Genomic DNA, 15,351 nt, shown 5'->3' with positions numbered 1-15,351 from the left:
ACATTTACTGAATTGAGATGAATTGAATTTATTGGAGCTGAACTGAATTGAACTGATTGGAGCTGAATTGAACTGAACTGAATTGAAATGAATATTTTGTGAGAGAGGGAAATTAGGAGCTGAACTGAACCGAACTGAACTGAAATAATTGGAGCTGAACTGAACTGAATTGAAATTAAGTAAACGTGAACAGGCCGTTAGACACACTCATTGTGAGAACAAAAATTTTATACTCCTAATTACATAGAGCCGTGTCAATTCAATAGTAGATGCATCAAAATCTGTTTTCATCATGAGAGTTCGAGTTTATCTTTTAAAAAAAATTAAGAACAACATTACTCCTCTTTGTATAATACGAAGTACTCCGAATATATATAATATCTGTAAGTATAAGGTCATAATTTACTTGTTTGATAATGTATAATACAAAGTACTCTGTATATAAGATGTATTACTTCATAATTTACTTGTCTAAGTACATAATATAAAGTGTATAAGATGTTTGATAATGCATATTAATACGAAGTGTATGTCCAAACACTATCTATAAGTTTATAATCTATTCAATAATGCATAATATGTAGTTTTATTTGATCATCATATAGGCTCAATTCGATTAAATACGGAGTATATACAAGAGACCTAAGCTAAAGAGAAATACGTGGTGAATTTAAATTTAGTGATGTATGGTTATTAGAGGCAATATCATCCAGAAAAAATATTGAGCAACAGAAAAAATTAAACTTGGAATTTTTTTGGCCCCAAAAAAATCATCTAAGAATAATGAAATGAACATGCAATATAATTATGCTCTGCTGTCCCCTCCAACAACCCTTTTCCAAATAAAATAAATATATAAAAATAGCAACAATAGGATGTGTTTGGGTCTACTAATCCTAAAAAAATAAAAATAAATAAATAAATTGTGTTTGGGTCTACTAGAGTTATTGAGGTGTGACGCATGAAATAATGTCAATTAAATGTTGAGCAAATGCTAACGTAAAGATTGTAACTAACCTTTTAGCCAATAAAACACCTATTGTTAATATATGCACCAAACACTCCCTCCACTCTCACCCAAGCTTGTGTGTCAATTTTTATGCTATTGAAAATGGATTTTAACTTAATAGCATTTTAACTATGGCAATGACGTGTTCATAAAATATTCCTATTTTTTGGTTTCATTATTTAATGAATAATGTTGACTAGCTATAGGTTAGAAAATAATCAAGTAAGTCATCCACTGATTTACTCTCTACATGTAAATGTTGAAGAACTCATAAAAATAGTACTCGTAGGAAGTCTTGTTCACGAGGTGAGTATATGATGGATCATATAGTTAAGTGAAATGATGAACAACCTTCTCATTATCCCGCTACCAAGTTGAAAAATAATGAAATATAGGACCTGTTTACATTTATTTAATTTCAATTCAGTTAAGCTCTAATCAGTTCAGCTCCAATCAGTTCAGTTCAGCTCCAATCAGTTCAGTTCAGTTAACTCCTAATTTCCCTCTCTCATAAAATGTTCATTTCAGTTCAGTTCAGTCCAGTTTAACTCCAATCAGTTCAGTTAAGCTCTAATCAATTCAGTTCAGCTCATTTCAGTAAATGTGAACAGACCCATAAAGGTATATATGGCTCTACTTTTTTGTGTCAACCAAGCAAGAATTTCAAAATGAAATTAATGCATAAAAAATTTAAGCAACCAAACAATACCTTATGAATTATTATGCATGAATGCACAATGATATGGATGCTGCCCCCTATGAATTGAATTGTCTTGACAATGCATGCATGCCGTCACTGTTGTCGAAATCTTCTACTCCATCAGTTGTAAGCTACTATAGTTCGGGTAATGTATTTTGCATTATTCCATTAACTTGGACCATTATTGTCTTATAAATGGCGGCTTTAACCATTAATGACCTAATAAAATTGATCAGATGCATACTCAAATCAATAGAATTGGATCCACATACATGAATTGATTATAGGTTTTGAGTATCACTCTCTACGTTTTAATCAATTAGGCTAAGTTATAGTTGTCATCCACGACAATATATACTTGGTGTATCATCATAAATAACCTAGTTCTAATACTAGTGGATTGGTCCCATCACAAATCCTAATCAAATTACTCCATCATATAGATTATGACCTAAAATCAAGGCTTTTATTTGTTTGCTAACCTATATGTGATTTAGTATAGTAAGGACAAATTCCTTAAAATATTCTTTTTCCGTTTCTTTATATTTGCAACATTTTCCTAAAATTAAAATGTCGTAATAATATATCATGTAAAATCTATTTATTTATTTTTTAAACTACCATGATAAAGTGTGTTTTGCAACTATATATGTCCAAAACTTGAAAAAGTCAAAACACATACTTCCTCCGTTCTATTAATATTGCAACAATGGACTTTTTGCACTATTCATCACTCTTGTTTGACCATATAATATGAGTTATACGTTAGACAAAATATAGTCAAGTGGGATCTTGTTAGATTCGTCTCATTTAATACTTTCACAATATCAACTTTTTATAATTTTTACTCTTACACAGTTATAGATATTTAGCATATAAAATGTGTTTTGGGATGCGTAATTTCCTCCTTGTTGCAATATTAACAGAACGGAGGAAGTATAAAATAATAAAAATTACCAAAAAAAAAAAATTACAAATTGATGAAAGCCAACAGAGAGGTATAATAAATGGATAGCACAATGTACGGGTAAAAATAAAGTATGGTCATGTGGAAGGTATCACTCTGTCAGCTCCAATCCAATGTTACATGTCACCATCACATGATTTCACACTTTCACCTATGCTTTGTTCAATTCCTCCTCTGTTCATTGCACTCTTACTTCAATATTACTTTGATTATATTCATTCAACCTTCATTATCCTAATTTTTACCTTTTTTTTTTTATTTTTTTTTATTTCTCTTAATTACCCTATATTTATATATCACTATTAGATAAGGCAAATACATATAGAGTGTTTGTACAACTTAGTTTCCAATGATCTCATGTTATGATAGTATGATATATATTTACACTACTTTTTTAAAAAAAGGTCAAAGAAAGTATCCTCTTCTAGAAGATACAAGGGCATTAAGAACCAACCCCAGCCACCCTGCCTTTATTGTATAGTAGAGAAAGTAGCATGGTTTATTTAATTTGTTAGAAAAGTAAATTAGTACAAGCACAAATTCCTACTTTATTCATGTAGTTAGCCTATTGTATATTCAGAACACTCTAATTAAGCAAAAATTAATAACAATTTTTTTAAAATCTCTTTATGGCTTTATGTATAAATGAAATAAACGTGTATGAGACTTTGTTGAGAACTCGTAAAAAAAATTGCACTCCCTTCATGTTTGTACAGTTGTTGATGTAGCATGTACTCCACTACTCCCTATGTTCCTAAATTACATTCTTACTTCTCTCTATTATGTGAGGAATAAATGTTAGAAGTAGGAATGTTATTTAGGGACGAAGGAAGTAGCTTAATTGAGATGTAATAAGCGTATTTTAGATGGCCACGACATATGATATAATTACACACATAATTAACATATAATCGAGAGAAATAAAAAAAAAAAATGTTACACATACATCATTCAGGTTCAGGAGTCGATGAAAATCTAGCGGCCAGCTATTCCTCCTCCAACTCCAACGCTACCATTCATTACACCAGGCCATTTAACATTCTTATATACCTCTCTACATTTAATACCAATCCAACGAGTAAGAGTAAAGTAGCTGGTTTAGATCAACTTCTCACACACACACTAAAGTTACATGGTACTACTACTGCGAGTAGTCTAGGATAACTCATACTCCCTCCGTTTTGCTAAGCCTTATTCACTTGTATTTTACGCCATCTTCAGTGGATTGTTTTGACCGTTAAATTAATTTCTTTATTTTGTTTTTGCGTAAGTAAAACCTATACAAAGTTGATTCATTGAAAATATATAACATATAAGAATATGATATGATCGGTCTAATTTAATTAGTAATGTTTTTTCTTATATATAAGCAAATTAGACATGGTCAAAATTTTAAAAACTTGATCTTGTGAATTTGTGAATAGTAATGGATAAAACTCAAGGAAAAAAGAGATAGTAATACTCAAACTTTTTCCTAAAAATGACAAATACAATCTTTAGGCTTTTGCATACAAGAAGATTAAAATATATATATATATATATATATATATATATATATATATATATATATATATATATATATATATATATATACTACCTCTACTAAATATTATGTGTAACAAAAGAATATTTTATATCTGACAAAATAATACCCTTTGTTGCACATAATAATTAACAAAGGTGGTATATATTACGGAGTAAGAATTATTAAGTACAGTGGTAATAGTAAGTTAGTAACACTTATTGACCCATAATCTGGAGTTAGAGGATAAAGGGTTAAGAAAGTGGGCCTGAAAGTCCAAAGTGTAAGTAAGTTTGAAGGTGTATATAAGTTGAGAAGAGGCTAATGGGGGGAAGCCACAAGTCAGTTGCAGAGAAGTTTGCAGTAAGCTGCAGTCTACTTGTATTTTCTCTCTCATCCTCACTCCTAACCTCATTCAGAATATCCATTTTCCCCCCTTTATTTTTCTTTTTATTAAGTCTATTATAATTATAATGGGCTTCCCTTCTTCTCCTCATTTCTTCCTCACTTCTTTAATCTTCCTCTTCTTAACCTCTGCTACTTCTTCTTCTTCTCAAGGTCAACTCTCTCTCTCTCTCTCTCTCTTACATTAAGGAAAATTATTATTTTATTATTTTTATCATATTATTAATTTAAGGAAATTTAATTTGCAGGTAATAGAAGAACAAACACGGAGTACAAGTACCCGTTTATTAGACGGGCGAGCACATTCTCATCAGCATCAACAACACCATCGGAAGGTGGAAAATCGAGGATTGGAGGAGAGTATGACTACATAATAGTAGGGGGTGGGACGGCAGGGTGTCCCTTGGCAGCCACCCTATCACAACATTATAAAGTACTAGTATTAGAAAGAGGAGGTGTTCCCTTTAACAACTTTAATGTGAGTTATATGCAAAATTTCCACATATCGTTGGCTGACACCTCATCCACCTCGGCCTCTCAATGCTTTATTTCTACCGATGGTGTTTTTAACTCCAGGGCTAGAATTTTAGGTGGTGGCACTTGCATTAATGCTGGTTTCTACACTAGGGCTAGCTCAAGGTATGCCAATCAATCTTCTAATCAACTTTATTATATTTCTCATTTTATATCGTCATAATATTACCTCTGTTAAATGTTATGTGCAACTTTGAAATATTTTATATCTTACAAATAATACCCAAGATTGCAGATAACATTTAACAGAGGTAGTATATAGTTTAGTCTTGATTACTATCATGTCCATGTTTCATCTTGTCCTAGAGGAGTTGTCCATTTCTTATTGACATGCTATATGACATTGTGAATATAAATTGCGTGTCCAAATGAATTTCAATTAATGTTTATGTGTGTGGTTTTTTTATATTATTATTATTATTATTATTATTATTATTATATGGTTAACAAGTTAGAGTACTAACTACTAAGAGGGCGGCTACAGCCAGATAGAAAATGTGGCCACTAATTAATTATATTACTTTTATTTCCAACAAACCACTTAAACGTTGAATATTAACTTTGCAATAATTAGATTTTAAAGCCTGGAAAAATAGTGATCAAATTGTACTAAAGCACTATAATCTGTATAACACTGGATCATTTTCCTTAGAAAACACATGCCAAATATATATAATCTGATCTGCTTTTTTTTGTTTTTTTTCTTTGTATAACCAACCTCGCATTATATGTATTCACACAAATAGTTACTGGTAAAATAAGAAAGGGTAAATAAATTTGGGTAAAAAAGGGTAAATAAATCGGTCAGTCAACAACCAATAAGTCTGCATTTTGGTTTGATGTCTTGATCGGTCAGTCAAACTTTATAAAATGTGACATAATTTATTACAACCAAGAAACTAAAACCAGGTTTCAATTAAGATTAAACAGCTGATTATGACTATTATATGTTGTTTATGTAGGATAAAGACCATGCAAGTACCATTAATTTTCCTCGTGATAATGAAAGTTGTCACTTCAATTGGTCTTCATATCACCCTATAAGAACTTCTTAATCAATGATAAATAAAGTTGTAAGCATATAACCCTAAGCTGGTTCATGATCGTGACACTTTTTTGAGGACTAATAATTTGATTAGAACTAGTATTTATTACGAACAATAACAATATGCGTTATTTCAAACCGTCATCCTAATAAGCAATTTTAATCTATACGCTGACATTACTTAGCTCTAAAATGGTTATGAAAAAAAAAAAAAAAGATTAAAGTGAAAATAAAGTAATTTAATATGACATGTATAATGATTGGTTTTTCATAAATATATACTCCGTAACTCTGTACTGTATAAGAAAATAAATATGATGCGTATTCATTAACCCGAAGAGAAGGAATTGAATAGGGAAACCGACCCTTAATTATTAACCGTGCATATATGATGGGTGAATTTACTTGAACACCACCTATCAATGGACGAAACAAAAGAAACACCTTTGTATATTCATATCTCAGATTCTCAGGTACCCAAAAATAGCAATTTACAACTCATGCATATATTATAATATAGGCTAGCTTAGGTCCCCATTATTTTACTTAATTGACAACTCATGAAATTCTCACTTGCTCAGCAATTGGGTGGGCTTAGGAATCACGAGGCCAGAATTCAATGAGCTTGTACACCTTCATTCTTTATGAGATCATTTACAGCTTTTATCTACCACTTTACATTAGAATAGAGGAGAAGTTTATGTTCTCTACTTTTAGTAATTTCAACGCATAGATGATGTTGAATAAATTGTTTTAAGCTATGATTTGGGAATATGAAAAATGTATGATTTGGTTAATCAAAGTCCATTGGTTAACCTTGCTAGATTAACTGGCTTGTGGTGCACCTATGTGGTGATCTAGAGTTTTATTTAACGCCTTGTCAAACAATAATAGATTTTTAAAATGAGATATGAAGTACAACTATACAACTATTTATTTATCCTTCCCGTTTAAAAAAATAAAATAAAAAAATTACTTATCCTTTCTAATGAGAACATTATTGTACTTTTTGTATCCCCGTTTAATCAAGGCCAAGGTTTCTTTACCGCTTTAATTACCAAATGGGATACTTGAATATTACAAAGAATTGACTATATATACTTGTTTTGTTACTCAGTAATTAAGTGCTTTATAAAGTTAGAAGATGGTTTATCGTAAAAATAGTAAATAAAGAGCATTTATTTCAGTCCTATTTTTTGTTTGTTGCTATTCATCCTACCACTAATACGCACCTAACATTCAACTCAACAACTACATTTCTTTCCTAATGCATGTGGCTCCTCTCCCTCCTACAACGTACTGGATAAGATCATCACCTTGATTACTTATATGCATTAATCATAATGGTGTACTATATTAATTAGTATTGATTTTAATGTTAAGAATTGAAATTATAAACGTTGAAGTAGGATGCAGGGCATATTGGCATGTAGTATATATACTCACTACAGATTTTTGTGCACACATTTGATCGTTGCTGATACTTCCATCATGTATTTCCAAGTATTAAAAATTGTGTAATCTTAATTTTTACTTACTGAGCTAAACTTAGAGCTTATTAATTATTATTAGATGTTATTAGTATTATTCTTAGTTGAAGTGGGTGATATATAGCTTGTAAGATTCAAAAGTTGGACGCTATGCAATTTTGCATTGAATACTTGATGACTTAATTAAAGTAGTGAAAATTAAGAAATGTTTTGATAATAATAGACTAAAACAACTCAATCAATACATTACAGTAAAATAAACTTCATATTAATTACATGCATGATGATATATGTATAATTACTACGTAATGTGCAGTTATGTAAAGAGGGTAGGATGGGATCCGAAGCTAGTGAATGAATCATACCCTTGGGTTGAGAAACAAATTGTGCAAAAACCTAATCTTGCACCTTGGCAAAAAGCAGTAAGGGATGCCCTCTTAGACGTTGGGGTCTCACCATTCAATGGGTTCACCTTTGATCATAAGTATGGAACTAAGGTTGGTGGCACGATTTTCGAGGAGAGCGGCCGGCGCCACACCGCAGCTGAGCTCTTGGCTTCCGCCAACCCCCAAAACATCGACGTCCTCATCCATGCAACCGTCCAAAAACTCACGTTTGACACTAGAGGAAAAAGGCCAAAGGCGGTAGGGGTGATCTTCAAAGATGAAAATGGGAAACAACATGAAGCATTCATATCAAAAAGGAGAGGAAGTGAAATATTTGTGACAAGTGGGGCAATTGGAAGTCCACAATTACTTCTTTTAAGTGGTATAGGCCCAAAAGAAGATCTCAAAAAATTGGAAATTCCACTAGTTCATCACAACAAGTTTGTAGGAGAAGGCATGCAAGATAACCCAATGAACACAATTTTCGTTCCTGTCAAGAATCATGTTAAGCAGTCGTTGATTCAAACAGTTGGGATCACCAAGAAGGGAGTCTACATTGAAGCTAGCAGCGGGTTTGGTCAAGGGAGGGATAGCATCCAGTGCCACCATGGTCTTGCCTCTGCGGAGGTTAGTTTCTGTTTTTGTCACCACCTTCTGTTAGAGATATGAGATATCGGAAAATATATATGTTTATCATGCTAAATTGTTCAATAAGTTTTAATTTGCAATATTTAACCTTAACCTAAAGCATCAATTGGGATTAATCTTTGATGTAATAAAGCATTGGGTTACTTGTGTTTTGGTCTAAGCAAAACGTACAACTTTTGGATGAATGAACAGATTGGTCAACTCTCCACAATTCCTCCAAAGCAAAGGACAAAAGAAGCAATAGAAGCCTACAAAGACACGAAGAAAGACTTACCCTTCGAAGCATTCAAAGGTGGGTTCATCCTAGAGAAGATAGCCGTGCCTAAGTCCAAGGGACAGCTTAAGCTCATAGACACCAACGTCGAAAACAACCCGGCTGTCACCTTCAATTACTTCAGCCACCCCCGGGACTTAGAGAGCTGTGTGGAGGGCATTCGAATAATCGAAAGCTTAGTGAAATCTTCAGACTTCATTAGCAACACAGGGTTTGACGTAGAAAGCACAGAAAAGTTGCTTAACATGAGTGTTAAGGCCAATATTAACCTAATCCCTAAGCAAACCAATGACACTAACTCCTTAGAGCAGTTTTGCAAGGATACTGTCATCACCATTTGGCATTACCATGGAGGCTGCCACGTTGGCAGAGTGGTGGACCCCGATTATCGGGTTCTCGGTGTTGATAGGCTACGAGTTGTTGACGGGTCCACCTTTACAATATCCCCCGGAACCAATCCTCAAGCCACTGTCATGATGTTAGGAAGGTATGTAACTAATTTAAAATGCATGATTTTATAATTAATTAGTCTTTTAATTTCTTAGGGCTTATTTGACATCATTTTTTGTTTTAAGTTTCCTGTTTTTTTTAAAACCAAAAATAAAAAACTAGGAAAAGGTGTTTCCACTTTTCTGTTGTCAGTTTTCAAAATTATATGATTTTAACAAGTTTAAATAATTTTTGATTCATTGTGGGACATTTATCATATACTTTTAAAAAGTAAAAAACCAAAAAACAGAAAATCACAGCAATGTCAAACGAACCCTTAATTAACTAATTTGTGGTTGCTATTGTGTAGGTACGTGGGAGTGAAGATCCTAAGGGAACGACTTGGAAAAGAAGCGAATGTTGTATAGGAAGTCAATTGTAGTCGTCGGATTGTTGTGTTTTGTCGGAGTTGTGGACGTTCGTACGTACGAGTAGATTTATACTTCGTAGTTGTGTGATTTTGTTACTACAGTAGTATATTGTAATTCTTGGCAACTATTTTTAATTTTTTGGGGTAATTATATTCTTGGCAAGCATTTTAAACGTGTACGTATAAATCTAGGCTTGCAGATAAGTAATTAGGTATTATTTATCAGTCGTGGTGTGTTCATAGCAATCATATTATGGTTAGGATGAAACTACTACTATATAGTATTATTATACTCCATATATATATATATATGTTCTAGTAAATTCGAAGTGGCTCGGCATTATTGTACTTGCTAAGTTTTATTATTAAAATTGTAAGGGGATCGGATGTTGTATGAACCTATGTCACATGTCGTACATTGATTAGAATCAAGTGGGAGCTTAGTGGTACACTTTTAATTGTCTCGCCTCCATGCAAAATTTGTTCATATCCTTAGTTAAATTCTGACTTTCAATCAATGTACGTACATGTAAGTAAACAGGGATACAAAGCTCTCACGTTTTGATGTAAGCATGGTTTCCTCTTATCATATATATATCCAAGTATCTAACTATGTCATTCACTACTTTACCTCCAAAAATGAAAAAAAAAAAATAATAAAAAAAATAAAAAATTTGTAAAATATAATGTATCAAAGAATACTTAGTAGATGCTAATGTAACACGAAACATAAGTAAAAAATGACTTAGACTTAACAATAATGCAATGTATTCTAACCCAAACGATACTAAAAAAAAAAAAAAAAAAAAAAAAAAAAAAAAAAAAAAAAAAGTGGAGTAGGATTGTGCTCGACTCTCACTCATGTCTCCTCGTAAGTGGGTTAGTTGATCTATACGAATTAGATTGATTGGTTGGTGACTCCAAATTCTTCATCTTAGTCACAAAGTTTGTTCACCTCTTCCTTAATTATAGTCTTTTATAAATATACATATATTTGGTGTTACCATTTTTATTTACTTTAACGTATTTTTCTTTATTCTTTTTTAGCTTTTAGTTGATTTGTCATTATTAAATTGGTTGATTCTTATATTCTTACCTTCCTTGCTAGTAGGTTAGACCGTTAGATGATGTCTTGATGATATCATATAATATTCGTTTTATACTTGTGAAAAATTAAAAAAAAAATTGAGTGAATTACATATTCCTACTTGTATTTTAATCTTTGATTCACATAAATTGTCAGTTTGTCAAATTTGGGGAAATATTCTTAGGCTTATTTTGTATGTTTGTGTTTTATCTCAAATATTATTAGCAATGAATATATGGATTATGAAGAATACATTAATGGAGTAATATTTGTACAAGAAGTTGGCATGTTCATCACCTCTATATCGTGAAGCTAATAATCAAGCAGTTGATGACAATATGATTTACGCGCCATTAATAATGTGATTATCTCTTGATACAATCCTTATCAGTAATCCTTTCACACAATCTTTTTCAAGGTGGGAATGACAACAAAGTTTAATAATCTCAATTAAGTATAATTATAATGAACAAATGGCAAAGGACGTTTTGACTTAGAGGTATCACATCTATATTACATTCTCTCAACACACAACAACCTTCACTATTAGCTTTATGGATCACTTGATTAGTGGTCACGTGCCCAAAGATACTTGTTCTCTCATAAAATCAACAAAGTTACTAATAGTTGCACCAAATCTAGTACATTATTAACACTAATTAAACCTTAGCTAGCTTTTTCTTCCTCTAGGGTTGGCAGGGAAGGAACATATGATAAAACTTCTCTTACAAGTTACTAAGAAATTCAAAAAAAAAGTTATTGGGCGTAGTAGGTAATATAATGAATTAATTAAATAATCTTAATCTAAATATCTAATTGAAAGATATACATGCATCATGCATGCATCAGTCAATTTGAATGTGTGTATATAAATTGTGAATCGGACAAATGAGAAAGAGCCACATTTTACCTAGCTAACTTGTCATAATACTTTCTTTGTTTAGACATCTATCAAAATCACTATTATCTAATTTGCTAATTAACCCTCTCATTATATTTTTGCTTTAAGTCATGGCCTTATTATTATTATTATTATTCAAACCCTTGTTTCTCCTATGCCTTTTACTATCGATTAACTCATGGAAATCAATCGCAGAGAACGACCCAAAGTACATGTACTACCCTTTCATCGAAGAGGCGAGTGCATTTGCTACACCATCAACACCGTATGGAGGCTCATTCTCATCGTCTCCATACGGTGGGAAATCGAGTTATGATTACATCATAGTAGGGGGTGGGACGGCGGGGTGTCCCTTGGCGGTCACCCTGTCACAACACTATAATGTGCTACTATTGGAAAGAGGAGGGGTGCCCTTTGACAAGTTTAATGTGAGCTTTATGGAGAACTTTCACATATCATTGGCAGATACTTCACCGAGCTCGGCCACCCAACAGTTCACGTCTACGGACGGAGTTATGAATGCAAGGGCTAGAGTCCTTGGTGGTGGAACTTGCATCAATGCTGGCTACTACTCTAGAGCTAGCCCAAGGTTTGCTTCTTTTCATTATTCATCGAATTATTATTTTATTTTGTAGCAATATAATTTGAGCAATACCTAGTCAATTCCCCAGATAAACAAAATTTGTTTATCTGGGGGTATAATTGTCTTTTCAAGTACTAGTGGAGGGATATATGTGTCTTTTTATGTATTAGTTGAGGGGTACATGTGTAATTTTTTAACCAAACAGTAAAAGCAAAAAGCAAACAGTAATTAAACAGCTTACCAAAAGTTCTGAATAAATGACCCTGCCTTTTCAATGTATTTACAAAAATGTCATCAGATTAACAAAAATTCGTTTATTTGACACATTAACTTGTATTTTCCCATATAATTTTGCATTAACAAAGACTTAAATCCCGCCCCTTAATTAACAGCCTAACTAGTTACATACTACTTTTTGGGATCAAAATATCAAATCCTACTAGGATCTTTGGGTGAGGATTTTCTTATTCCCTTTTAATTTAACGAGCCTGGCCTATAAAATAAAGTTAGAATTTGATTAATATATGTGAGATTAGGCGGTTTAGTAGAGTCAATTCTTATTCTACTTTGTACTGTGTATATTTTTTTTACTGAAATGATACTTGTACGTTAGATTGAATGTTCCTTATAACATGTAGCTTTGTGAAGAAGGCGGGGTGGGATCCGGAGCTAGTAAATGAAGCATACACTTGGGTTGAGAACCAAATTGTTCATGCGCCAAAGCTTGCGCCTTGGCAGGCTGCAGTGAAGGATGCTCTTCTAGAGGTTGGGGTGTCACCTTTTAATGGATTCACCTTCGAACACAAGTATGGAACCAAGATTAGTGGCTCCATTTTCGACCAACAAGGCCGCCGTCACTCCGCTGCTGAACTCCTGGCTTCAGCTGACCCTGAAAACCTCGACCTCTACATCCATGCTACCGTCCATAAGATCAAATTTGATACTAATGGTACGTGCCTCCTACAAAACTCTGCCCTATATTATTGACATCTAATTTTGTACAGTCGTAATCAAGGTTGGATAATTAACCTTACAAATTACAAAAAGGACATCACAAATAAATTTATGGAACGGAATATAATAATATACATTGCGTAACTATTTTCTTATGCTGAAAAGTTGACTGTTGTCGCTATTTACATTCCTTATTTATATGGCATCTGTTTTTTTAGTTGCGGAACAAAGCTAGTGAAAAATTAGTTAAAGTTTTATGACGGGTAGATTAAAGTTTATCAAGTTTTTATCATTAGTTTCCATATAATTGAAAAAATACAGGAGAAAAGCCGAGGGCGGTAGGGGTGATCTTCAAGGATGAAAATGAGAAGCAACATGAAGCATACCTATCAGAAAGAGAAGGAAGTGAGATAATCTTATCAAGTGGGGCAATTGGGAGCCCTCAATTGCTTCTTCTAAGTGGTATTGGACCCAAGGAAGATCTCATTAACAAGAAAATTCCTCTTGTACTTGACAACCAGTTTGTAGGAAGAGATGTGCAAGACAATCCTCTCAACACCATATTCGTCCCTTTCAAGAAGCATTTGCAACAGTCTTTGCTTCAAACTGCCGGGATAACCAAGTTCGGTGTGTACTTTGAAGCTAGCAATGGGTTCGGTCAGGCCGGTAATAGCATCAAGAGACACAATGGTCTTGTCTCTGCTGAGGTTTGTGCTCATTTTGATGTGCTTCCTATATTAGCCATTTTATACCAAGAGAGTCTCGGTTTTGTTTGAGATTCGAGCTAACGTCGAATCCATGTATAAACAGTGATTTTTTTTTTTTTTTTTTCACCTGGACAGATTGGACAGCTCTCAACAATTCCTCCAGAGGAGAGAACAGAAGAGGCAATCCAAGCATACAGAGATGTGAAACAAGATTTACCCTTTGAGGCCTTCATGGGCGGGTTTATCCTAGGAAAGGTGGCGAAACCAATCTCCACGGGTGTTCTGAAGCTTAACACCACAAACATCGACGATAATCCTACAGTCACCTATAATTACTTCAGCCACCCACAGGATTTGAGAAAATGTGTTAAAAGCATACAGATGATAGAGAAGATAGTCAAATCCAAACGCCTCGCTAAATACATAAACAATGACAATTTAACCATGGAGAAGTTGCTGAACATGAGTGTTCAGGCTAATGTTAACCTCATCCCTAAGCACACCAATGACATTCAGTCCTTACAGCAGTTCTGTAAAGACACTGTGGTCACCATGTGGCATTACCATGGCGGCTGCCACATGGGCAAGGTGGTAGGTCCTGATTATCGACTTCTTGGGGTTGATAGCCTTCGTGTAATCGATGGGTCCACCTTCGATGAATCCCCAGGAACCAATCCTCAAGCAACTGTCATGATGATGGGAAGGTACATGGGAGTGAAGATCCTCACGGAAAGACTCGGCGAAGGAGCTAATGTATAGAATTGTGTCAACAAGTACTAAAATTCAACTCTAGCTACACTTTGAGTGAAAGATCTCCTGCAGTCCTGTATTTCTTGTTTTCTTTTATTTTTTTTTCATAATTTTCCCTCATTTATCATATAGAGATTTCTTTAGTCCTGAGTCCTCCTTTATAATATATCTCTACTTTGTATCAACTCTTTCTTTAGTTTCTAAGTATACGTACTAGCTAGTTTTTACTTGCTCTGACTTTACATGAAAAAAGAACAAAATTAAGATATGCATTTGAAAAACAGATTTCTTCTAAACACAGTAACTAGTTTGGTATTGAAACGAAGTGCTCAATTGAGAAGCAAAGAAACATAGATCACAGTAATTCCTCATCACAGAAAATACAACCTCACTAAAATGGACTTATTGATTTGGACACTGAAATGCTGAAGAACTTGTGTAGAAATTCATACCTCAAATCACAGCAGCCTGAGAGAGCCACAGCACGCATAAGTCTCATTCTGTTGAGCTAGAACTCTATAACACCAAGG

General features: G+C 33.4%; 2 protein-coding genes across 2 annotated transcripts; both read left to right on the top strand.

Moving 5' to 3' along the window:
- The first annotated feature begins 4,545 nt into the window (after positions 1 to 4,545).
- Positions 4,546 to 10,175, top strand: LOC145619119 (protein HOTHEAD-like). The gene is made up of 5 exons (XM_081673723.1): positions 4,546 to 4,756; positions 4,852 to 5,242; positions 7,989 to 8,685; positions 8,899 to 9,467; positions 9,780 to 10,175. Exons 1-5 carry the CDS (start codon positions 4,672 to 4,674, stop codon positions 9,835 to 9,837), a joined length of 1,800 nt encoding a protein of 599 aa, XP_081529849.1. The 5' UTR covers positions 4,546 to 4,671; the 3' UTR covers positions 9,838 to 10,175.
- A 1,744-nt stretch (positions 10,176 to 11,919) lies between these two features.
- Positions 11,920 to 15,299, top strand: LOC145624431 (protein HOTHEAD-like). The gene is made up of 4 exons (XM_081677462.1): positions 11,920 to 12,416; positions 13,049 to 13,359; positions 13,686 to 14,071; positions 14,207 to 15,299. The coding sequence occupies exons 1-4, from the start codon at positions 11,938 to 11,940 to the stop codon at positions 14,828 to 14,830; spliced, it is 1,800 nt and encodes a 599-aa protein (XP_081533588.1). The 5' UTR covers positions 11,920 to 11,937; the 3' UTR covers positions 14,831 to 15,299.
- The last annotated feature ends 52 nt before the right edge of the window (positions 15,300 to 15,351 follow it).

The sequence above is a fragment of the Chenopodium album genome, chromosome 3 (genome assembly GCF_948465745.1).
Source record: "Chenopodium album chromosome 3, dcCheAlbu1.1, whole genome shotgun sequence".
NCBI lineage: Eukaryota > Viridiplantae > Streptophyta > Magnoliopsida > Caryophyllales > Amaranthaceae > Chenopodium > Chenopodium album.
The sequence above is the reverse complement of the archived record's forward strand: the minus strand, read 5'-3'. Positions and strand labels throughout refer to the sequence as shown.